We start from the raw sequence: 26,697 nt of genomic DNA on the forward strand, positions 1-26,697 counted from the left end.
TGTTGGGTATTGTGTTGCACACATTTTTGTCTCCTGACAATTTACACTAATTGTGTTTATAACTAGACTAGGAAATCATTTCTTTGTTACATGGGCTATTTGCATAAGGAAAGGACAAATGTGTAACCCAAGGGAACAATATTTATCAGAGTCTTAACGGCTGCAAAACTGGGATGAAAACCAAGGCATATAAACCTCCCCAGATTTCTTAAAGAAAAAAAGTCCTTTTATTTTTAGTGGTTTTCATTTTAATTGATACATTTGGGGCACCTGTAGTTTTGCTGCTGGCGACTTTGATAAATAGACAGTGTATTTTAAAAGCCTCTCATATGCAAAACTGGGGCAATAAAAGTAGTCTAAAAATAGAATTAGATTAAACAAAGAAAAAGGTGCAATTGAAAGCAATGTCTTTATTGTTTGTTTGCAAATCTGGTTCCAGCTTTGTCGTCTGGAGAATGTGATCATAACCCTTTGCCCTCTATAATTAAAGCCTCAATTAATTGTATTGATGGTATTGGTAATCCACCCATCGAATACCCAAATCTATGAAATGCAAACATAATTAAAACACATCCAGCAATGCAATCCCAGTGCCTAAATCTATTGTTTCCCCAAAGCCTCTGTACTTTGTTGTTTATACTTGCTAATTTTCCTGCGTTCACTACCAGTAATCATCTGCATGTTATTGCATTATTTCACTTTCTTACAATTTCCTTTAATACTTTTATATTTTCTTTTTTTTTTTATAAAGTCCCCAAATATCGTCACCACTTCTCGCAGGGAACAATGTAGATTTGAATGAATGCCCAGAATCTGCTGATTGTGTTTGGGTACACGGAAGAGACTACACATTAATTTCTGACCTATAATCATACTTCTCTTTACACAATTATTTGGAAATTGTTGCACAATAGGTACCTTAAAATACACTTAAGGAAGGGTGTGGGGTTATGTATTTTCTTGGATACATTTAAGGGAAACCATTCAAACAGCAATACCCATTTATGAAAGTTTGTTTTTCAGAATCTGAACGTGGGGGAGTATTGAGATCAGCTGTATTAAAGAGACAATCCAAGCTGTTATATTTTTGTTATACAGGATTGAAGCAGAGGGTGTCTGGGGACCCCCCTGCTTCCAGAGATACCTACGTAGTGGGTGCTGGTAACCACTCCAGGGTTCACATCATGGCTGCTTTTCAAAGCTCCCGGGCTCTACAGGCCAATAGCAAGCTGTGATGTCACCCAGTGTGGCTGCCTTTTGGCCCATGTGACCGGGGGCTTTAAACTGCAGATAGATATCGGCACCCCCTTCGGAGGTAAGTACCTCGAAGCAGGAGGTATCCTGCTTCAATCCTATATTAAGAAGAACCCCCCCAGCTTGGATTTCTCTTTTAATTACACTTGGCTCCAGGGACCACGCAAGTGCCAGAGATATATGAATTTTTATGTGCCGGGAAAATCAAACATGCCGGGTTTTCCAATAGGAACCTGAAATGACAGTCAGTATGAATAAAATGTAATTAACATCTGCAGACAGGAACTTTTACTGTCATAACTGACGAGTAATAATTTTTGGGACATTGAAGTTACAGTTCTCTTAAGACTTTCTACGTTAAGACTACTAGGGGTGCTAGGAAGGAATGGGACTATATACTTGTTCCTTTTTATCGCTGGAATATTAGGGTTAAGGGTTACGGTTAGGATTTCTTCAAGGAAGGAATTTATACAGGTAATGTTAGGGGTTAGAATTAAGGAATTTATACAGGTAATGTTTAGGGTTAGGATTTCTTCAAGGTCTCCCTTGCATACTCTCGATTCCCACTACCATATGGGTGCCTTCATCCAGCGAGGAATGTGCAGATACGCCTGGACTCCCTGATCGTCAGCGGGGGTGCAAAATGTTCAGGTGGCCAACTGTCCAGTGTTGAAATGATGGCAGCAAACTCCTAGGCAGGCCTGCACAACATATAAAGTGAAAAAGGCCGAACTGCTAAAAGGAAAACGGATTCGGGCTGCATATCTCCCCCAGCATTCCTCAACATCCTCGTATATCTCCCCCAGCACCCCTCATCATCATATCTCCCCTGCAGATATCAGATGACGCGGGGTGGTGGGGGACATATGAGGACGGTCATACCAGACAGGTAGACTGCTTTCCTGCCCCCCTCCCCCCCCAGTGTCGGCAGGTTTTGCGAGACCCCCTCTATTTCACACCTCCATCACTCACACACAATACTCCCCTTCCACATAACACAATACCCCCCTGCACACCACACATATCCCACCCCCCTGCACCTCACATCACTCTCCCCCCTGCATCTCACATCATTCTCCCCCCCCCCCTCCTGCATCTCACATCACCCTCCCCCTGCATCTCACATCACCCACCCCCTGCATCTCACATTACCCACCCCCCCTGCATCTCATATCGGTTGAGGCAGCGGGCAGCAGATTGAGCAGAGCAGGCAGACTGTACACGAGGGAAGAACCTCGCGTGTGCGCTCTAGCAGCAGACGCCTACCCTGCCGTCCTTCTTTGAAACTCGTGAGAGCAGGCTGCGGGGCAGAGCGGGCTCGGGGGGTGGGCGGGAGGAAGAGAGGGAAAGCGGGCAAACCGTCGCAGGCCGCGCAGTGTGGGCGAGCCCCATGCGGCACGCGGGCCGTGTGTTGTGCAGGCCTGTCCTAGGCAGTCCTTGGCGTCTGAAAACATCTTATTTTAGAAGCCAATCTTTTGGCATTACACCTCAATGTTTGATTATGAAATGAACAGGCCTGGAAGGAATCTCGTGACCTAATCTTTTTAGCAAAATAATTGCCTTTAATATAAAAAAATTAATATTACTATAAAACGCGTATTCATGACCGAGAAGGAGATTAACAGACAAAAGATTGGAAATGCAAAGTTATATTTTTTTCTTCCTATAACCACATCCTTATTTGTTTATATAAAACCAAATCATTACAAACTGATCATATTGGATGAAGATCCATGTTTTTTCCCTTTGTGTAGCCTTATTAACTTGCCTTTTTAAGCCCTGGCCATGCTCACTTCCCTTAGCAGCTCACAAGTGCATATTTCCGAGTTTTTTCGCCCTCTTCATGTCGGAGAGGCTTGTGACGTCGCTTCTCCCTTTATTCCCATTGATACAACATTAGTGAAATGGTACATCGTGCACGGGTGAAACAAAGACATTGTGGGTTTTATCTATGGAACTCTAATTATAACCCATACATTGTTACATCATTGTGAGGGCAGTAATAGACATTCATAGTACACTTTATTACTTTGATAATAAAAAAGGATTCGAAAACTTGCAGGCAACAAAGCAGCTATGTTCCCCTAATGGGGACATGTCACCTAAGGGTGGATCAAATTAATGTGAAGCGTTCTGATGGGAAAGCAAATTATGGGTTAGTGTGTTGTTCATCACATTACTTTAAAATATTAGAAAAATAGGAATTTACAATTCTTTTCATACTTGGAGTATGTTAACATGTCAACTGAATGCAATTGGAAATGTACAATTTAATAGCAATTTAATTTCAACTTAGTTTTATAAGAACCTTTAATACGCTTCATGTGGGATAAACTGATGGGGACCCTTAGCAAAAGGATCATACACAAACACACACACACACACTATATTTCAGAATGTTTGTGTCTCTTGTTTGTCTGTTTGTCTGTGTGTCTCATTATGCACGCCCAAACTATAAGACCTAAAACAACCAAACTTGGAAGGATTACTTTATCAAAATAAGGCAATGGTTTGGATCCTCTAGAACAGGGGTGTGTGCGCAAACAGGTGGGGCGGGAAATTTGTCTGGGGGGCGCGGGCGGTTGCATAGGCCTACGCTCTTCCCCAAGACATTTAAATTAAATGCCCGGGGCCCCTGCAACACTCCACTTACCTTGCTTCAGCCGGCTGTGTGACGCGTCGCCATGGCAACGCGGCGTCAAATGATGCCACGGCCATGTGACGTGACGCGCATCAAATAACGCCGAGGGTGATGTGATGTCACATGACCCCGCAGCGTCATTTGTCGTGAATGCAAGGTAGGGGGTACAGGACGCGAGAACCGGGGCAAGTGAGATAGGGGGCGCAGCAGCAAAAGTTTGCTCTCTCCTGCTCTAGAACACTCCAAAGGCAGTGCTGCTATGAATGTTAGACCGAGTCCATAGAAGGACAGGCCGTGCTGAGGCGTGCAGACGCTCCGCGCTGAGCCCCTGCATCCTCAATGAGGATGCCTTGAGAGGGGGCTCACGCGAGCGTCCGCAGGCGTGCTGACGAGATGGAGGTTTCAGCCGAGCGCCAAGCTGTTTTTCAGCGCGCTGTCGGCTGAAAACCTCCAATCCCAGCACAGCAGTGTCGACGTCACGGCGCCGTGACGTCGACGTCAGTGCGTCGCGGGCGATTGGCCCAGCGACGTCACTGCCCCGCCTCCAACCACCTCCCCCCGGCTCTGATCGCGCCGCTGGCTCGCCTGTATGGGCATGAAATCGCCCAGATTTCAGCAGGCGAGCCTCAGCGTCAGCGCGGTTCGAATCGCCTCACCCCTCTATGGCCCGGGCCTAAGGCTAAGGCCCCGCTCCCAGAGTCAGCGCACCTGCGCTGCTGACAGGCGGTGCGCTGAGATACACAGACCGCGATCTGCGGTCTGTAGGGAGCGGGAGCCGGAGCTGGAGGTGGGCGGGAGGTGGGAGGTTTGATCGGGAGGTGGGCGGGAGGTGGGAGGGAGGTGGGAGGTTTGATCGGGAGGTGGGAGGTTTGACAGGGAGGGGGGGCGTGGCTTGAGCGGAGGGACCCGCTACTCTCCCCCCCCCCTCCCTCCACGGACTCGGGCTGGAGCTGGAAGGTAAGTTTAAACACACACACGCAGGCACTCATTCATACACGCGCACACGCACACACGCGCACACACACACACAGGCAGGCACTCACGCACTCATACACACACACACGCGCGCACACACAGGCAGGCACTCACGCACTCATACACACACACACACACAGACAGAGGCAGGCACTCGGGCACACACACACACAGACAGGCACTCACGCACTCAGACACATACACACACAGACAGGCACGCACGCACTCAGACACACACACAGAGAAAGGCACTCACCTGCTTTCACTCCACACTCCTCCCCGCTCCCCGAAGCCTCTCCTCCTCCCGCAGCCTCCCCTCCCCATTGGCTCACAGCCACACACGTCACGCGTCAAAGCTAGAAAACACCATTCTCTGGTGTCTCCAGCGGCTGACGCGCTACAGCGTGTAGTGCTCTGTGCAGCCAGTGGGGACCGGGACCGGCTCGCGAGGATTCCCCTGCTGGTGGGGAACTCGCGACCCGCCGCCCGCGCCAACGAGCGCAGCGGGACCGAGGCCTAAGAGTTGTTACAATTTCTCAAGCAAGTCAGAGACTGGGTGTTGTACCAGGTAGGCTATCTGGAACATGACATCTTACTGATGTCATCTTAATACACATAGCCTGGTGGAAGATAAGTAGAGTCAGATAGCTATTTATTTATAAAAATGTTTTACCAGGAAGTAATACATTGAGAGTTACCTCTCGGTTTCAAGTATGTCCTGGGCACAGAGTTATAACAATACATGGTTACATTAAAAGAACAGAGGTTATACAGTAAATATACACAGATATTTCATGGACAGATAGAGTTGGAAAAATATTGGGTACAAGGGATAAAAGGTTTGTGAGTTTCAGATTGAAATAGAGAAGCTTTAACATCAATAACATCAGCAAACGGCTCACACCCTTTAGCTGCGCCAAAGGCTGTCCGCATTTGGGGCAATGCTGATGTACACCGATGCGATTCATATTGAATGCAGCTGCAAATTTAAAGTTCTTTGTCCTCTAGGCACATTAATATTCCAGTGGGCGGGGTTGACATTCCACATAGTACAAGCGAATGTTAACCCTTAGCACCCTGGTCCTGTGCAGAGGGGAGCAAGTTTACACAGAAAGCAGACAAAGAAAGAGGCCAGTTGATACGTGAGGAGAAAGTAAGACTGCTGGAGAAGGAGAGGCGGAAAGAATTGGGGACATCGTAATGTACTAAAGGAAAGTGATGGGAGGGAGAGGAGTGGGACAGGGAGGGGAGAGAGCGAAAGGGACACATGCAAAGCTAGGCTCTATTACTCCAGAGTGCTGAAACCCGTCGGAAGCCGGGCACTTTAGGACACTGTAAATTACTTACAGGGTCTATAGGCAAGATAACGTCCAGTGTTTGTCAGCCATATTTTATGAGGATATATATATCATAAAACATGGCAGAAAAACACTGGACGTTATCTTGCCTATAGACCCTGCAAGCCATTTCATACATGTTTATTTCCAATTAAAATTTTATTCATTTCACTAAGCTGTTAGTTAAAATAATAGAGTACTGATTAATTAGAACCATAACTACATGTTAAAAAAGCTCAGACCATAACCATTTACCAGAGTACCATTTATTCCAAAGTGTTTTTTTTTCTAAAGCTAAAATCTGTACTTAAAAAAAAAAAAGCAATATTTGATTAATTTAAAGAGAGAGGTTTTTTTTGGAGGCTATTAAAATACAACAAATACAAAATATTGAATGTAATCAATGCTGAACAGACTGTTTTAAAGATATTGCAGCTTGCTGAATGTGGCACTGCTCCCCTGGGTCCCCGGCTGAGATGTGCAAAGGTTACGCTTGCGTTTGCAGGCCCTGCAAAATGAGCCTTTTTGTACTTGAGATCCCTCAAAGCCAAGGAGCAGTTTTGAACACAGTTCACCAAGCATTTCAATGTTCTTTAATTGATGACAAATCCCATCAAGACCCTGAAATAGGGCTTAGCGGAGATGTGTGTATGTATGTCTATGCCATTAATGTAGATAGCGCTTCACAGCCGTAATACACGTGACAATCATATAAATAACAAATAATACACATAACACATAATGGGAAGAAGTGCTTAAGACATAAAAGTAACTTTTCCTACAGAGACAGTAGGAGGGTTTTCTGGTAAGTGCGTCTGCAGGGGGTCGAGGTTTATGTGTGAGGTGTATAGTATCAGCCACGGAGATACTCATATGCTTCGTTAAGCAGGTGTGTTTTAAGGTGGGTCTTAAAGGTGGATAGAGAGGGTGCTAGTCGGGTATTGAGGGGAAGGGCATTCCAGAGGTGTGGGGCAGTCAGTGAGAAAGGTTTAAGGCGAGAGAGAGTTTTAGATACAAAGGGGGTAGAGAGAAGACATCCTTGAGCAGAACGCAAGAGTCGGGATGGTGCATAGCGAGAAATTAGGGCTGAGATCCAACGATACCTGTGATTCGTTGATGAAACGACACATTTATGGTGGGAATTTTAGCCCGTAAAAGTTCTGGGAAAGGGCTTGCCAGGAATCCAGGATACATTTTGAAAAGTTTTGCACATCTTTAGTTCTGACAGGACATGCCCAGCATCCCCAGCAGCTTGTCTCCGCTGGCTCCTCCTTACATCTTGTTGCTTTTGATTCCAACATGTATAGAATTCTCTGCGGTGCCAAAAAAATATATTTGTGCTCAGAGCCGATCACCAAAAAAAAAAATCTATGCATATTATATCTTAAATGTGGCCACACTTCTTTTATGTTTCACATCCTTTGTAAAAGCTACAAACGCTAACGTCCCAAGGCATGGAGGAGAGAACACTGAATATCTTGGGTTCTCCATAGATGGTTCCATTGCTACTTACAAACCCCTGATGAAGAGCGGAACTGTGTGAAACGCGTAGCGGTTACAGCACAGCTGATCCTGCCCAGTGCCTGACGTAGTTCCTTGAGATCTGCCCTCTTCACATCGAGGTACTGTAATGCAAATGCAACTAGGAAGTGTCGGATCAACTAAAAACCAACCACAAAAAACCTGTCCCAGCGGTACATATGGTTACACAGTGCCGAACTTTCCTAGCGTCTTAATTGGCTTGATAAACCGTGAATCTTGATCTACCGACAATATCTTAATTGTAAGTCTTCACTTACTTTTTAACATCTGTTTATTACACATTTATACCTACCTCTGGTGCTCTCTGTATTTTCTTTCTCATTATAAGACCCGCATAGGTGTTTCCCTATTATTTATCTGTTTCCTGCCTTTATTATAGTGGGTACCTATTTATTTTACTATGCTTCAAAGACTGAGCCACTGATTGAGCCACCTGTGCTGAAGCAGGGATATCATTAAAACCTGACCTGCAGGACTTGAGTTGCCCACCCCTCATGTAGCTGGTAATAAATGTAGAAGGGTCAACAGAATATTTCCCATTTAAAGGGAATTGGTTAAGCAAGGCCATGAATTAGAATATGATTTGAACTTGGTTTGAAATGGTAACTTGGTTGGAAAAAAAGGGGAAGGGTTAATTCAATTCCCTTCACACTTCCTTGTTATCATCCCATCCCACCGCATGTTCCAGCTGTCACTCATCCTCTGTGTAACAGGGCATTTGTCCTAGCGTCCGTGGGCTGGGTCACAATGGAATGGTTACCTGGGCAACAAGTACGTCACAATCAACAATGCTAGAGAACTGAGTACTGGTCATCAGCCCTGCTCAGCTACGTCTGAAAATCCACGTATGGATCCAGTGAGTATCATAAACCAGCACCCTTTGTACCCCTTACCAGTGAGACAAACTGGAACATCACTATTTATTATTTTAGATCAGGGGTCTCAAACTCAGTCCTCAAAGGGCCACCAACAGGCCAGGTTTTATGGATATCCCTGCTTCAGCGCAGGTGGCTCATTCGACTGAGCCACTGATTGAGCCACCTGTGCTGAAGCAGGGATATCCATAAAACCTGGCCTGTTGGTGGCTTTTGAGGACTGAGTTTGAGACCCCTGCTTTAGGTACTGTAACAATGTGTCTTTTATATACAACCTCTGTTGTATTGTAGAACTGCCCAGACACTGCATTCAATAAGGCTATCAGAAATGGGGTAACCCTAGGATAATACCTCCTTCATACAGAGCTTTGCGTCCGGACCCCTCTAGGAGCAAGGCAGTTAAGTCCATATAATATCCCCGGTCCTTAATGGGAACAAGGAAGTGCGGTGTAAAGTGCATACTTTATTACTCTTCTTGAATATTAATATTTATTGTGTTTAATAGTTCATTAAAAGTAGACGTTATATTTCTTGCAGATTACAAAGCCCACTCCTGGTCTCTGGTACTGGAAAGAAGACACGAAAACATTAGAATTTGCCAGGTAAAATAGACTTATCTTCTCCAATGGTAGTTTTATTCAGAGTGCTAATGCTTTCCATGTTGTATCTCTGTCATTTTTCCATCAGAGAGGCATTTTAGTTGTTGCTAAGATATATTTTATCTATGGTAAACATTTTAAGACTAGAGAAAGTGTCTGGAGCAGGGGTGGCCAACTCCAGTCCTCAAGAGCTACCAACAGGTCAGGTTTTCAGGATATCCCTGCTTCAGCACAGGTGGTGCAGTCAAAGACTGATTGAGCCACCTGTGCTGAAGCAGGGACTGATTGAGACACCTGTGCTGAAGCAGAGATATCCTGAAAACTTGACTGGTCCAGGGGTCTTGAGGACTGGAGTTGAGGACCCCTGTTCTAATTGATGTTGCTGCTTTAAATAAAAACCTGCAACTTTTAAGCAAAACCACTTTCAGGCTTCCTTGGGTTTCGACTCGTAGAAGTTTCTTTAGCAATGGCCGGGTGACAGAATATTGTTTGCAAACAACAACATTGTCCTTTTTTTTATCATCTCTCATGTTAAAGTCCCATCGTTTATTTGCATCAACCTTTGAAGGTGAAATATTCCAGAGTTAATGCAAATCAGCTTTCAAAGACCCAACTGTGCGAATTTGCAGGTTCTGGGTGAAGAAAAAGAACATATTCCCAGCAAAGATATGTTAATAGCCAACACGAGAGTTATTCAAATATTAAATTATAGTTAACAAAGTTTCTTAAATATAATTTCTACAACAAAAGACAGGGGTGCCCAATGCTACATCAAATTGACAAAACACCTCTCCAGGAGGTTGTCTTTTGTTGTATACATTTGCCATGCCCAGTAGCACTCTTTTTTGACATAAATATACATTCATGATGTGGTGTGTGTAGGAGTTTGAGCTAGCTGGGAATGTGTGTTAAATATAATTTCTTCTTGGGTACAAAAGAAAGTGTTTTTTAAAATACACAATGATCTCTCTTGCTGATTTCTTAAAATGGATCTCATTACGTCTTACTTCCCCAGAATCGGTCTGGTTTGCAGAACTTTGCACTTCAATTTGTAACAGCAATTATCTGATGCTCGCGTTTCCATGCGTAGAAACTATGCTTGAAATAACATGCAACACTGTTTTGAAATGATTTATGTCTCTTAAAGATGCAAGCCGTTTTTTTCCCTTCATTTTTTAGTACAGGATTGAAGGGGGTCTCCAGAAGCTGAATCCCATTAATTTCAGCTCCGGGGACCCCCTGCTTTCCGGGATACTTAACTCCGGTTGGGGTGCCGGGATCTCTGTGGTTTTCAGCTTCCTCGTCACATGGGCCAATAGGAAGCCGCACCGGGTGACATCACGGCGTCCTATTGGTCTGCAGAGCCCGGGAGCTTTGAAATGCACACGTATAGTGAACCCTGCAGGGGCTACAGGCACCCACTACGGAGCGAAGTATCACCGGAAGCAGGGGGTCCCTGGAGCTGAAATGAATGGGGTTCAGCTACAGTTACATAGTTACATAAATAGTCACATAGTTATATAGTTACATACATAGTTACATAGTTACATAGTTACATAGTTACATAGTAGATGAGGTTGAAAAAAGACATGCGTCCATCAAGTTCAACCTATGCTAAATGTAGACCAGGGGGGCGCAAACTTTTTTCCCTGCGCCCCCCTGCCGGCTGTCCCCTCACTCCCGCGCCCACCCCCCCAACCCCAACTTACCCGCGCTCCGGCGTAATGCCGTCACGTTGCCATAGCAACGGGACGTCACATGACCTCGCAGCGTCATTTTGACGCCGCGTTGCCATGGCGACGCAGGGAGGAAGCCGCCGGAGCCACGGTAAGTTAGGTTTACAGAGGCCCTGCAGCTCCCCCGGCACTTAATTTAAGTGCCTTCGGGAAGCGCGCGGGGCCTCTGTAAACCCCGCGCCCCCCGTCGGCAGTCCCGCGCCCCCCCCTGGGGGTCGCGCCCCCCAGTTTGCGCACCGCTGGTATAGACGACAGATGCTTTATCCTATATCCGTACTTACAGTATATTGATCCAGAGGAAGGCAAACAAAAAACCCCAGTGGTACATCATCTAATGATATCTCATACGGGGAAAATAAATTCCTTCCTGACTCCAAGAATTGGCAATCAGATTACTCCCTGGATCAACATCCTTCACATGTATACTTATTATTTGGTATTTCCCTGTATACCTGTCCTTGGTAAAAAAGATGTCCAACCTTTTTTTGAAAGAAATGGCAAATGATTGCTTACGATTTTAGGATCGGTCCCAGTCATTTCCGCACTGTGACCGCCGCGAAATCCCCGGAGAGAGGTTTCAGCGGCAAACTCCTCAAATCTCCTCGGCAAGCAAGTAAGCGAGACCACGAACATGTCACATTAGAGGATGTTAAATGTGAGTACCAGTTACGCGCGTAGAATTTTACATGTATGTCACGCTGCTTTGTAGGCGTGTAAGGGTTAAAACTGGAGAATGCAAACGCAAAAGAACAGATAAGACTTCCAAAATAAAAGCACATTAATTGCAGAAGCCAACAACAGGTAATTGATATAAAATACAGGCAAACGGAGATATTGGGAGTGATGTATTACGGAAAAATTGGAGCATCATTTCATTTTATTATAGCAGGAGTGCCCAACTCTGGTCCTCAACGGCCACCAGCAGGTCAGGTTTTAAAGATATCCCTGCTTCAGCATAGTTGGCTCAATCAGTGTCTCAGTCAATGACTGATTGAGCGACTTGTGCTGAAGCAGGGATATCCTGAAAACCTGACCTGTTGTCAGCCCTTGAGGACTGGAGTTGGCCACCTCTGCATTAAAGGGTGTCACTTATCACAGGCTAGTGGTTTACAAAACGTGGGCAGTGCTGATGCAAAATAAACACATATCAAATTTCTGTAACATCTGTACACGAGATCCGTCTCTGTTAGCCTGCGCATTCTGTAACATCTGTACACGGGATCCGTCTCTGTTAGCCTGCGCATTCTGTAACATCTGTACACGGGATCCGTCTCTGTTAGCCTGCGCATTCTGTAACATCTGTACACGAGATCCGTCTCTGTTAGCCTGCGCATTCTGTAACATCTGTACATGGGATCCGTCTCTGTTAGCCTGCGCATTCTGTAACATCTGTACACGGGATCCGTCTCTGTTAGCCTGCGCATTCTGTAACATCTGTACACGAGATCCGTCTCTGTTAGCCTGCGCATTCTGTAACATCTGTACATGGGATCCGTCTCTGTTAACCTGCGCATTCTGTAACATCTGTACACGAGATCCGTCTCTGTTAGCCTGCGCATTCTGTAACATCTGTACACAGGATCCGTCTCTGTTAGCCCGCGCATTCTGTAACATCTGTACACGAGATCCGTCTCTGTTAGCCTGCGCATTCTGTAACATCTGTACATGGGATCCGTCTCTGTTAACCTGCGCATTCTGTAACATCTGTACACGAGATCCGTCTCTGTTAGCCTGCGCATTCTGTAACATCTGTACATCTCTATTAGCCTCGTTCCCCCATGTAAAAAAAAACGGGGGGGGGGGGGGAGTTAGGGATGGAGGACTGCTGCTTAAATTAGAATTCCACATTTCAAAACGGGAACAAAATGTCGTGAAATGTAACACCGGTAATTAATTTGAGTTTTCTACCAGAATGAGTTATAAATAATCTTAGCAAAGTCCTGAAACGTCTTTATCTTCCTGCGTCACTGCGTCCCTACCTCACGTCTTTCTATTCCAGATGCTGCTCTAAATCTCTTACAAGACCACGAACGACTTTATATAACCTCATTTCTAAGAGCTGTCAGGTACGACCATTTCTCAATGTAATAATGTTGTAATAAAAGACTGGAATGTCCCACACATGGTTTAGCGTTTCTTTTTTCATGGCCCAAAAATGCAATGCACCTCCTCTGAGAGTAAGATGCGGCATATAATCTCTGGGCTCTCATTGAGCGATTTCAATCTCATTTTGCCGTTGAAAGCTACTTAACACTTTCATTACCCAGTGATCTGCAAACAAACCAAAAGGGATATTCTTTTGGAAACGGTTAATGAAACAATTGGACTGATTGCGAATGATCTTTTTCTTTCTTAGAAGTCCGCGTCTTGATGAGTTTCTCATGGCTTTGCTTTATTATCTGTCTTCCTATTTGGAGAAAAACACCCTGGAAAAAAAGCCCATGTGCCTGATGTCGTGAGTAAACCGTGTTACACTATCTTATATATTCTGTATAGTATGGGAATTATGTTGACTCTCTGCAATATAACTAATTCGCTGAAAGTATACAGGCGTTACGCGGGGATTCTAAAAAACAATAAATACTGGAGATTTATAAATGGATAATTATTTTTTTTTGGTTTCTTAATGCAAAATCCCTCTGCTAAAACAACAACAATTCCACCCGTAATTGTTTAATTGCCTTTGAGGTCCTGGAGTGTTCTCTAAGGTCGCGCTTATACCCAAAGCGGCCTGGCGCACTACGCTGTGCGACGCCAAAACAAATACATGCTTTGCGCCGAGCACTCACTAAGTGCGACCGAGGCGGTAAGCGCGCAAATTTACAGCCGATCTGGGAAATTGATTTCCCGCGTCACGTGAGGCAATGAGGGCGAACCGCTCACGTGACGTCATGGACACGCCTCCCTGTCGCCTCTCGATGCCTCCAGCCTGCAGTTCACGTTTCGGGCAGCGCATCGCCGTGAGGCAGCGCGCACGCCCGTCCGCCGCCGGTATAATCGAGGCCTAATGCGTGCGAGTGGGACATTGCACCCCGTCTCTCGTCCCAAACACTGATCTCACACTCTGAAGAACTTTGGCTGCTCCGATATTAATGCTGATGTTGCAAATTGGATTTTCAGAGTGACCAAGATTAAGAGGTAGCTTGAGGGTCGTGTTATGTCATATGTGATGTCATATTTGATGTCATACGGTATGTGATGTTGTTTGTGAATTGTATCCAAACACAGACAAAAAAAACCTGCTCCTTGATTTCAGGAACCATCATAAGAGGTTAAAATGAGGCCCATTGGCGTCTAAAGGTTACCATGGTAACCTCAGAGAAAAAGAGAATCGTGTTTTTAACGGACAAGATACTATCACGTGACAAACTCGTACAGGCTTCATAGGGGAGAGGGGGGGGGGATTGCTGCTTTAAAAGATTTAACAGCAGATATTACCATCTAAAGTGAATGGAACAGGGGCAAGGGGGCTCTAGTAACCTTGGCTAAATGACTCAATCCTGCTGGGCCCCAGCCACCAAATTAGATTGTAAGCTCTGCGGGGGAATGGACTTACTGTGCCTACAAAGTTCTCTATACAGTACTGTGTACACTGTCAGTGCTACCTAAGAAAATTAATGAAATATTATTATTTTATTATTATTAACAGGAATTGAAATGCTGCGTTACTCCGGCAAATAAGCACCACAGGAGAGACAGATAATGTTTCCAGAGGGTGGAAGATTTTCCCTGTGACTATGTCATCAGATCAGGGGTGGGCATCTCCAATTCTTAAGAGCCATCATCAGGCCAGGTTTTCAGGATATCCCTGCTTCAGCACAGGTGGCTCAATCAGTGGTTCAGTCTCTGACTGAGCCACTGATTGAGCCACCTGTGCTGAAGCAGGGATAGAGTGAAAACTTGACCTGTTGGTGGCCCTTGAGGACTGGAGTTGCCCACCCCTGCATTAGATGGTGCAACATCACAACGAAAACCAGTTCCCGTCTGTGCTGAAGACGTTTGATTTCTTGTTCTAGGACGCCTGGGGTCCTAGAGCAAAAGGAGATGGCGGACGTTTCGACAAGAACGGAAGTGGCCCTGAAGCACTTTGCCCACACGTACTGTACCCTTGTCCTTGGGGAAGGAATGATCGACCAGCATCACATGGCCTGCGGAACTGCAAAGTAAATCTAAGTTTCAGCGGTTCTCTTCGCACACGGCAGATTGTATCATATAAGTACACTTAGGTATCAGGGCTTTGTGATTTAATTAAAATTTTATTAAATAAAAATATCACGTTGTGAGCACATGCACACATCTCATACAGGTCTGCAATCCTGCCCGTCCCCATTATCGCTTAGCAAACAGTGCTTTCACTGCAGCAAGGGATTCTGGGTAATGACATGCAAACCAGCACACAAACAGGAAACAGAAAAGCCTATAAGAAATACAGATGTAATAAGGGCTATTGCTCGCGCTGGCACGGTATGCTGGGATATTCTGCGTATTAGTAGTCAAAATAAAGCATGCTACATCTGTAGTATATAAAGGAGAGGAAGGGCCCTTTCAAAACTAGCACTCTTTGAATAAATGGGATATGAAACCAATATAAAACATAACCTTTACTCAAATGTACTAATAAAATAATATCCTAGCATAGGTTTGAAAGGTTGGATCTATCGGATACAATAAACGGTCAGGCACAGTTGTGTTCCATTGATCCAACCATTCAAACCTATGCTAGGATTTTATTTTATTAGTACATTTGAGTAAAGGTTAAGTTTTATATTGGTTTCATATCCCATTTATTTAAAGAGTGCTAGTTACGAAAGGGCCATTCCTCTCCTTTATATACTCCTAGCATATTCCTTTTTTGCACCTTTATTCACTCCTTACAGGATGTTGCAAGAGCACTAATCCCTTCCCTGTTCCCTTCTCGATTGCTACTGTACATCTGTATTAAGTTACATACATATATATATATATAATCCATAGAAGCAGACAGCATTCCACTTGCAAGTAGAAAAAATTGGGTGCTTGTCCCATAAAGCAATAATAAAACATACGATACCGTTTGAAGCACGAGATCAGGAGACAGCACTCTGGTAAGTTTGATCACAAGTTTTAGTATTGAAAAAGATACATAAACCGACGTTTCGGTCCCCCAGTGGGACCTTTCTCAACCAACTTGTGATCAAACTTAACAGAGTGCTGTCTCCTGATCTCGTGCTTCAAACGGTATCGTATGGTTTATATATATATATCCCCGACTGAAGCTATACACAAATCTTAAAGTAGCAAAAATGGCAAAAGCGGCAAAAGCTTCTTAAAATACTCGACATCCATTGCATGTTCAAGTATTGTGTTAGTAAATGGTGTTTCAACTGTGCAGCGATTGTGTAGCATGTCATTTTCAATGTGCAGCTATAAATATATTAGGAGTGGACTCACTGAAGTGCCACAGCCACAAATGGTCACTGCGATCATTCACTGTAACGGCGGTTCCAGATTATGAATGATTAGCGCCGCTTTGTAAGTTACCTATTTGTGATGAATAAACCTATTGTAGCAGCTTAGTGGGACAGCGGCTTTAAAATGCCTCCTGTACACGGACAGTTAGAAAAAAGGGGAAAAAAGCATAATAAAAGTGCTTTTAGCTGTAAGACTAAGCTAATTGTTTTTATTACTTATATCTATGAACAGTGTTTTTCAACAGGGGTTCCTCGGGCATCCCTAAAGGGTTGGGGTTCCTTACAATGCATGTGATCTCAGACGCGCTGTTAGAGAGGGTTGGGGTTCCTTACAATGCGTCTGATCTCAGACGCGCTGTTAGAGAGGGTTGGGGTTCCTTACAATGCGTCTGATCTCAGACGCGCTATTAGAGAGGGTTGGGGTTCCTTACAATGCGTCTGATCTCAGACGCGCTATTAGAGAGGGTTGGGGTTCCTTACAATGCGTCTGATCTCAGACGCGCTATTAGAGAGGGTTGGGGTTCCTTACAATGCATCTGATCTCAGACACACTATTAGAGAGGGTTGGGGTTCCTTACAATGCATCTGATCTCAGACGCGCTATTAGAGAGGGTTGGGGTTCCTTACAATGCATCTGATCTCAGACGCGCTATTAGAGAGGGTTGGGGTTCCTTACAATACATCTGATCTCAGACGCGCTATTAGAGAGGGTTGGGGTTCCTTACAATGCATCTGATCTCAGACGCGCTATTAGAGAGGGTTGGGGTTCCTTACAATACATCTGATCTCAGACGCGCTATTAGAGAGGGTTGGGGTTCCTTACAATGCATCTGATCTCAGACGCGCTATTAGAGAGCGAAAGCAGGGGAACCGCGCTCGTGCTGTCGAACGTTGTTAAATGAAGTAAGCCCCTGGCTGCTGGATGGGTGGAGGTACTCCCAATCGCTCCTATGTAAGAACGCCCTGAGGCGTTCTCAACATGTAACGAGACAAACAGCGATGCACACAGCGCACCGGGGGTTAATAAAGAAATACGCAGCACCATGCATGTTCAGAGATATAATGTACAAATATAAAATATATTGCCAATTGGTGAATACTAGAAATCACCAATATACCTCCGTCACATACAGCGAGCCCACTGATTATCAGGTTTTACCGTTTTTGAAAACAACCATAAATTCATTATTTTTTTTAAGCGCAAATGACATTTTCAGCTAATTTTCAGTTATTAACACTTCCTGAAACATGCGTTGCAGATATTACTGCGTACACTACAAGGTAATCTTGTACAAGCTTGTCCAACCTAAACGTGTTTTTTTTTTTAAAGACAAACCCTGATGTTCGTACATGTAAAAGCAAACGTAATATTGTAATGAACAAAGCGCTTAGTCTCAAATGATCTTTGTCCTCGCTGTTAGACAACTATGTAAATAGTCAATAAATGTTGCCAAGCATAGTGCCAGCTTCTAACCCAGCGATTCCCAACCTTTTGTGTTTGGAGGAACCCTTGAAGTATTTAGAAAAATCTCGGGGAGCCCCTATCTGGTGGATACATATTAGGTTCGACAGGGGTAAATCACAAAATGTCACACCTCAGGAGCCCCCTCTATTTCTCATCCTCTACCCATGTATTTCTCTCCCCTGCGTCTCACTCTAACTCCCTCTTTTCCTCACTCACTCCCTCCCCCTCTCTCCTCTCACTCGCCCCTACCTTCCGTCAATTACCCCACTCAATCCCCCCCACAAAATACATACCAAAAAAACCCTAAATACAAATAACCCCACCCCGCAATACATAATAAAAATACCCTGCCCCCGCTAATACATATTAAAAAGACCCCCGCCACCCCAATACATTTTAAAAAGACTCCCGCCGCCCCAATACATTTTAAAAAGACCTGGCTGCCCCAATACATATTTCCCCCAGCATCCCTCATCATCATCATCCTCATATATCCACCCCCCTGCGTCTCACATCAGCCCCCCTCCCCCCGCTGAATCTCACATCACCCGCCCCCCTGTATCTCAAATCACTCTCCACCACCCTGGATCTCACATCTCCCTCTCCCCCCCATATGCCTACCTCAGGCGGGAGGAGAGGCTGGTTACCTGTGGTTGCCAGTGGAGGAGGCGGCAGCGGGCAGGAGGCGGCAGGGGCGAGGTGTGAGTGAGGAGAAGAGGGGTGAGTTAGGAGAGGGTGAGATGCCCCTCGGACACTCAGTGTGATCACAGCCGCACATCTCCTCTCCCAGGGTGCACAGGGACTGACACTGGCGTACGGCAGGCGCAGGGGGGTGGGGATTACAGCTCCCGGTCCTCCCTCCCCGCCTGAGAGCGGTTGAGGGGAGAGAGAGCCAGGAAAGCCATCGCAGGACGCACAGTGAGTGTGGGCTGCACACGGTCCAGGTGGAACCCCTGGGACTGCTCAAGGGATCCCCAGGGTTCCGCGGAATCCTGATTGAGAATCACTGTTCTAAGCAGTGAATCTTAAAATGGGTAATACCAGCAGAGGGGATCAGCTTTTTAGGGTTGGGGGAAGGGGGAAGCAAAATGAAATTATATTGGAGAGGTACACAGACAAAAATTTTTATGCCTTTTACTCATGCATAAGAAACCTAACAAAAGACATGGGGTAACAACAAAAATAATCCAAGCAACTGGGCAGTGGTTTCCAAACTTTTTTGGTTAAGGAAACCTATAATTATATTGTGAAATTCTGCGGAACCCCAACCCTCTCTAATAGCGCGTCTGATATCAGATGCATTGTAAGGAACCCCAACCCTCTCTAATAGCGCGTCTGAGATCAGATGCATTGTATGGAACCCCAACCCTCTCTAATAGCGCGTCCGATATCAGATGCATTGTAAGGAACCCCAACCCTCTCTAATAGCGCGTCTGAGATCAGATGCATTGTAAGGAACCCCGACCCTCTCTAATAGCGCGTCCGATATCAGATGCATTGTAAGGAACCCCAACCCTCTCTAATAACGTGCCTGAGATCAGATGCATTGTAAGGAACCCCAACCCTCTCTAATAGCGCGTCTGATATCAGATGCATTGTGATCATTTTGCTTCCCCCTTCCCCCAACCCTAAAAAGCTGATCCCCTCTTCTGGCATTACCCATTTTAAGATTAACTGCAGATGCTGGCACTATGCTTGGCAACATTTATTGACTATTTACATAGTTGTCTAACAGCCAGAACAAAGATCATTTGAGGATAAGCGCTTTGTTCATTACAATATTACGTTTGCTTTTGCATGTACGAACATCAGGGTTTGTCTTTAAAAAAAAAAAAAAAACACGTTGGACATACTTATACAAGATTACCTTATTGTGTACTCAGTAATATCTGCAACGCATGTTTCAGGAAGTGTTAATTAGCTGAAAAATGTAATTTGTGCTTAAAAAAATGATGATTTTATGGTTGCTTTCAAAAACTTTAAAACCTGATAAATTATGGGCTCGTTGTATTTGACTGAGGCATATACATTATTATTACTTATAACAAATGAAAAACTTTTTTTTACAATAAAAACCCCTTTACTGTAAATAAAATTAAAAAAAGACAGTGAAACTGTAGATTTCCAAATAACAAACGCAGTGATACCCTGGGATTAAAAATATAAAGTAATGCTACTCCTTCCAGCCTAACACCAACACACTTCAACCACTAACACTCATACATACACTCACTCACTCTCACACACTCAGGCTGCGTCCCTGCTAGCGCTGAGCGGGCGGCGGTTACTTACATATATAGATATATGTAAATTCATGCTCACGCTGTGCACACACGCTTGTGCGCGGGCACACACGCTCGGCGCTTATGTAAACAAAAAAATGATACTTTCCAGCGCGTTCAACTACCCTCAAAGCCCCCCCCCCCCGCGCGCAAATGCAGGACACCCGGCGCTCATGCTTTGAGCGCTCTCCAAGCATGAGCATGCTCAGTGCCAGCGGGGACTCAGCCTCACTCTCTCACACTCGCTCTCACTCTCTCACACTCGCGCTCCCGCTCTCACGCTCTCTCACCCATTTCTATATGAAAATTATATTCCCCAAAGTATCCAAAAACTGATCTTTTTCTGACCCTTGTTTTTGCAGAAGCAAAGGATCAGCAACGAAAAAGGACCGCAGATTCTATGAGGTAGTTAGAAAAATATGACGAGTTCTATCAATTGAACAAAATTACAGCAATTGTAAGTATAAAACAGTGTACACTAAACCAGGGGGGCTCAACTCCAGTCCTCAAGCCCCCCAACAGGCCAAGTTTTCAGGATATCCCAGATTCAGCACAGGAGCCACCTGTGCTGAAGCTGGGACTGATTGAGCCACCTGTGCTGAAGCTGGGACTGATTGACCCCTTGTGCTGAAGCTGGCACTGATTGAGCCACCTGTGCTGAAGCTGGGAGATCCTGAAAACCTGACCTGTTGGGGGAGCTTGAGCAGCCCTGCACTAGACTGTCACCCTTTCTTGGAAATGTCACCAGAGGGTCGTCTATAACAGGGGGGTGCACTATTTTCCCTGCGCCCCCCTGCCGGCGGTCACCTCACCCCCGCGGCCTCCCTCCCCCCCACTTACCTCAGCTCCGGCGTCATGACATCACATTTCCATAGCAACGTGACGTCACATGACCTCGCGTTGCCATGGCACACATGTGGAGCCAAGGTAAGTAAAGGTTTACAGAGGCCCTGTAGCTCCCCCGGCACTAAATTTAAGTGCCTTCGGGAAGCGCGCGGGGCCTCTGTAAACCGCGCGCTCCCTCCCCGCAGGCAGTATCGCGCCCCTCCTGGTGGTCGCGCCCCCCAGTTTGCGCACCGCTGGTCTATAACATTTGGTAACTGGAAATATTTCACTTTCGATCTCGCCATAATAAAAAAAATTAAAATGTAAACTTAAGATTCAATAAGACGGTCTCGTAAAAGTTAAAAATAATGTAATTAATGTTACAGATATTGTATATGGAAATATGAAGCTATAGCACTTTTACATGACATCGGTTTGCAGGGGTTTCACATGAACACTTTTGCTGTCAGAGGGGCCTGCAGTGGACCCTTTGGCAGCAAAGACTGTAAAGCCCAGATCCCCAAAAGGGTGCTAAGCGTTAGCACCCCGTTACTATCATTCCTGTGAATGGAAGGTGAGCCGTGCTAATGCTTAGCACCTTTTGACGATCCGGGCCTAAGTGGTTTTAAAAGCAAGCCGGCAGGATCCTATGAAAGTCCTCTGCGGGCCACACTCGGGGGATACTGATTGCAAACATTCCAACCAGATTCACCTGTGGGAAATCCCATTAAAAGCTCAGGGATGTTTTCATTTAACCTGCTTCAGTTCTGTTTCAGAATCTCCTCCCGGCTGCCGCTGGGAGACTCTGATAAAGAGACCTCCTTGTGTTTTCCTTCTTGAGCTGGTGATCACTAAGAGAAATGTTGATACCATGTAATGGTACATTTATACACAGTGGCGAATTTCCCATTAGGCCCGGCCCTAGAGGGGCAAAATTTGGGGGGCGTCATACAGGGACCCCACTCTCTTCCCTACCGATTGCCGGAGGAGAGCGTGGGGCCTTTGTAAAGGTCTCTTACCTTCTCGCCGCCCTCCTCCTCCTTCAGCGTCGCGGTGTCAAATGATGCCGCTACGTCACCTGACGATGCGCTGCCATGACAACGTGACATCACAAGGCGTCGCGTTGTCACGGAAGCGCGTCATCAAGTGACGTTGCGGAAGGAGGAGGATAAGTGCTTATCAGTGGCAACATTTGAAATCCGCCACTGTTTGTACACCAATATATAGCTAAGCGGAGGTAACTATTCCTGTTACACTGTTTCCGTTTGTGTTACGCCCCCCCCCCCCGTATTCACGGTCTCATAATGAAGTATTTTCCCGTGACTTGGCACATCACTGCCACAAAACCCTTTGTTTGATATTTTCCCTGCAAAGGAACACAGGTACCGTTCCCCTTTTATCTGATTTCTATTCAAAATGATCACAGATTAAGTTTATTTGCTTATATCCTTTAAAGGAACAGGGAGAGTTTGTTCATTGTGTTGACATGTTTTCTGTATATGTTTTATACCCGTTGAAAGGAGCTTAATACAATAAAAGAAACAAAAAGAATTAATTCATTATGGCGTTCCCTGTATGTCTCTTAAAATAAGACTCATGTTGGACATGTTGGCTCTTCGACTGAGCCACTGATCGACCCACCTGTGCTGAAGCAGGGATATCCTTAATACCTGGCTTGTTGGTGGCCCTTGAGGACTGGAGTTGGCCGCCCCTGGTCTGGTGGTTATTTCTTGCACTGTGCAGCAACCAAAACTAGACTCCATTGCCCACAGCAAAAGTTTCTCTCTGCTCAATAAGGTGAAAGGTGGGTTAAAGCAGTAGTCCTCCCTACTCGTTCCGCTCCACTCATCGCCACCCCCTTTTATTTATACATAGGTGAAAGGCAGGGGGTTTCTGTTAATTTCTGCAAAGGGGACCCCCAGGTTCCTGAAGGTACATACCTGTAAGCGTAGCCCTGGCACGGTCCCCTCCAGGGGAAAGAAAAAGTCAGTTTAACGCTTTTTGGGATATTTAAACAACCAAGATGTACCGGTGATATTGGTCCTGGTATGTATCTCGGGAACCAGGGTGTTGTCCCCAAAAGTGACCCCCTGCTTCCCAACGATGTGAAAACGAGGGCGCTTGGGAGGTGGGAGAACTCCTTCTTTGATGAGATGGTTACAATAGATTCATGTCAAAGGAATGGATGCATTGTTTTGCTACCTCACTTTTCATTCTATTGAATAGGGGGAGTTGGTGCTTTGAGATTGTTGGGGCATTAACAAAGAAACATAAACATACAAATAATTTGGAGGCTGAAAAGAACCACTGGGCTCACCTAGCTTGAGTACTCATTATCTATAGCAGGGGTGCGCAACTTTTTCTCCCTGCGCCCCCCTGTCTGCTCTCCTCCCCTGCTTGAGCCCCCCCTGCTCGGCTCTGGTGTCAAATAACACTGTAGGGCCATGTGACGTCACGTGACCCTGCAGCGTCATTTGATGCCGGGTTACCATGGCGTCGCATCACCGAAGACAAGGTAGGAAAAAGTTACAGAGGCCTCGCGCGGTCCACCGGCATTTAATTTAAATGCCTTGGGGGAGAGTGCGGGACCTCTGTAACCGCCGCCTCCCCCAGAAAATCCCGCGCCCCCCAGTTTGCGCACCCCTGATCTATAGAACAAAGGATGATGGAACGTTTCACTGTAGATCTCTTTGTAATACATTGATTAAACCCCTTCATTGGCAGAGGAGATCAACAACTCATTGGTAATTAAGGGGTTATGAGATGCTTCATCACAGGGTTTGTCATGTTCTATTGATATATTGGCCCATATTTACTAAGTGATGTTATTCCATAAGACGTCTTCTGGCGCTGGACGTCACTTTAATTCAGGAGATTGGCCTATAGTGTCTTCGGGCGCCAGACTGTTACCTTTTGCAGAGTACCGCTAAGTACATATGCTTCTGTATCCCCTGCCATGTATCCTGTAAAAGATAAAGGAACTTGTGCTAGATGTCCCATTGTCCCCTGTGCTTGTGCCCACACAGAGTCTTTACAGCTTCTCTATATACATCGCGTGGGTGGTATTCAGACGCAAAGAGCTGAGTCTGATTCAGGAGGAAGTTGGCAGGCTTTTGCGTTCCAACACGTTTAATCCGGCCCTAAGGTTGCAAGGTGCCCCAGGGGAACCAGGCAGAGAACTGTCCGTCGGAAAGAAGAAATCAAAGAAGACCACGACCTATGCAGAGAACAGGTACAATACATGGATTCATTCTGTATGTTATTAAAGTTCTCTTTGTACATACTTGATGAGTAACCCCTTCAGCTGGAGGACCCTGCCGTGTCAGATTACGCCTGCGCTACAATGTCTGAAGGCGCAGTTCCTCTTTGTGCCACTAGTTCCCCGTGGTCCTAACAGTTTTAATGATGGCGGCGGCTGTTTAACATGAAGTTAAAACAACAGGTGGGTAGAGGAACGAAATGATTATACACCTTCCCAGCAACTTCAAAAGAGGATTTGTAAACACACCAGACACTAAAATGTAATCCATTAAACATATCGCTGTCATTAGTTTACTTTGGTCCCATGGGCGACACCTTTAATGAGATGCTTAGTAAAGCCACGTTTAAGCAGCACTGCGGTGTCCAGCACTGACTAATAATATTAACTTTATATAGCGCTTTTCTCCCAATGGGAGTCAAACCGCTTCATAATTACAGTGTAATGCACGTTACGCAGCACATAGAATTGTTCCAGACACAAGAGCTAACAATCTATTTTTGGTGCCTGAGGCACAGGGAGATAAAGTGACTTGCCCAAGGTCACAAGCAGCCGACACCGGGAATTGAACCAGGCGCCCCTGCTTCCGTGTCATTGTTTACAGTCAGTGTGGTTACTCACTGAGCCGCTCCTTCACACAGTGCTGTGGCTTATGCAGCTGTGTACATAGAATTGCACTGTCTTGAATAAGTTATTCTAATTTTGATATCCCGGAAACAGGCAAATAATGTGACTTGACTCTTCCTAACATATTCTTGAGATGCAAAGTCCAGATACAGGTGTTATATCTTGAAAAACGCTGCATTGAGACGGCGAAACTCTCTCTCTAAAGTTAGTAATTTTCTCTTGTTTATTGTGCAACAGAAGAGAGAATTCAAAACGGCCGGCGATAAAGAGCATTATCACCCAGCGTTCCCCAGCACTCGTCTCACTGATGCCGTCACCCAAGGAGAGAGCCCAGTATCTCTTCCACCAACATGCGCTTCATCCCAGCAACAGCTCGGAGCTCCTAGTCCCCCAAAACTGGCTGGAAATGTCACCTCTTCTGTTTACATACAGGTGAGGAGCACTCCCTTCTGCATTAAACCGTAATACTATTACGTACTTTTTTTTGTGTGCCATGTTTTGTCACACACCAGGTGACCCTCCAAAACATAAGATTGCAATCTATTAAATGTGCTTTTATGTATTTCCCGGTGTTGAGCTCATTAATACTCTGGAACCCAGAAGCACACTGTGTGATCCATATTTTAGGCATTCTCTGAATATTGAAATCCACGTTGCCATGTTTTACCCATTATACTCTCTTTGCTTGTGTTTCTGCAATTTGCTATCGGCTTCACAATGATGCAAAGCTAAGGACCTGATCAGTCAGGTGACTCCAGATAGGTTACAAAGCTGTCTCTGGATGGGTCACTTGTTTTGGCACTTCGTGTTATGGTGAGCGGGACAAAGAATGTACAGCAGCCTAGGGTTACTCTTAAGGGAAGAAGAAGATACTGTGGTGGTTGTAACAAGTTGAAGAATGTAGCATTAGCCATGTCAGCAAACTGCAAAGTAGGTTGTACCTGCGCCAGACATGCTAAAACATGATGTAACACGACACATGCACATGGGCCGATGTTTCAGTAATCGCGCTTTCTTTCCACACAGGGTTGGAATATTAGGAGAACCCCTCAAATGGTTCCACACGTTCAACCTTATCCCTATAGGAGGAGAAGATGACGAGGCGCCTGGAGTTAGAGACAAGAAAAGCACGGCTTCTTTCTATTCCCATGGACATTCTCCCCATCACTCCCAGCCACTCCCGGGGACAGGGCGCCAGAGCGCTGTTATTTCGAGAGCCACCACAGAGGCGTCGTATTCTGACATAGAATAAGGGCCACCTGGGGCATAGCAGGGACACTGTAAAATAAACCCGACGCATTCCACGTGCTTCGAACAATCTGTATATCGAAGTGAGAATATGTATTTTGCACGAGACATTGCACCTGATATGTCACGGAAGGATTGTCCATCTTTTTGTCATTCTAGGTAGCGATAGGAGTTTAATAAAACTTCATATCCTTTTTCCCTGTTAATTCAATGTCCTGATTTTTAAGTAACTACTCGTTTACATGTTTCATTATTTCATGTTTTGCATCGTTAATTTAGATTCTCTCCTGCTGATGTCCCCCCCCCCCCCCACGTTTAGTAGCGCTGTATTTTATCTGTGCATGGATCCCAATGAAACCAAATACCTTTTTTCTCTATAGTCTGTTACACGTCTTTTATTGGCTTCTACCGGTTTGCCGGAAGCTGCAATATTGCTTTCATGAAACAAAATACCAAACACGTCTGTTTTCATTCTTACTAATTAAATAGGATTTCTTATTGTAACGAGCTTATTTGCAGCAACCTGAAAGGTTTTTTTTTGATGCTTGACAATATTATTTTACAAACAGCTTCTATTCACAG

The 26,697-nt window shown here is 45.3% G+C and overlaps 1 protein-coding gene across 4 annotated transcripts; it reads left to right on the forward strand.

Moving 5' to 3' along the window:
• Positions 1-7,669: 7,669 nt before the first annotated feature.
• PPP1R36 (protein phosphatase 1 regulatory subunit 36) lies at positions 7,670-26,492 on the forward strand. 4 transcript variants are annotated; one of them, XM_075614894.1, is made up of 11 exons: positions 7,673-7,990; positions 8,463-8,605; positions 9,162-9,226; positions 11,481-11,614; positions 12,959-13,025; positions 13,316-13,414; positions 14,976-15,122; positions 20,519-20,561; positions 24,008-24,213; positions 25,105-25,299; positions 25,894-26,492. In XM_075614894.1, exons 2-11 carry the CDS (start codon positions 8,597-8,599, stop codon positions 26,117-26,119), a joined length of 1,191 nt encoding a protein of 396 aa, XP_075471009.1. In that variant the 5' UTR covers positions 7,673-7,990; positions 8,463-8,596; the 3' UTR covers positions 26,120-26,492. The 4 variants fall into 4 exon arrangements, with proteins under 4 accessions (XP_075471011.1, XP_075471009.1, XP_075471010.1 ...); XM_075614895.1 differs by having other exon boundaries at positions 7,673-7,829; XM_075614896.1 differs by having other exon boundaries at positions 7,670-8,605; positions 11,481-11,572.
• The last annotated feature ends 205 nt before the right edge of the window (positions 26,493-26,697 follow it).

Source organism: Ascaphus truei, chromosome 9, assembly GCF_040206685.1.
Source record: "Ascaphus truei isolate aAscTru1 chromosome 9, aAscTru1.hap1, whole genome shotgun sequence".
Lineage (NCBI taxonomy): Eukaryota > Metazoa > Chordata > Amphibia > Anura > Ascaphidae > Ascaphus > Ascaphus truei.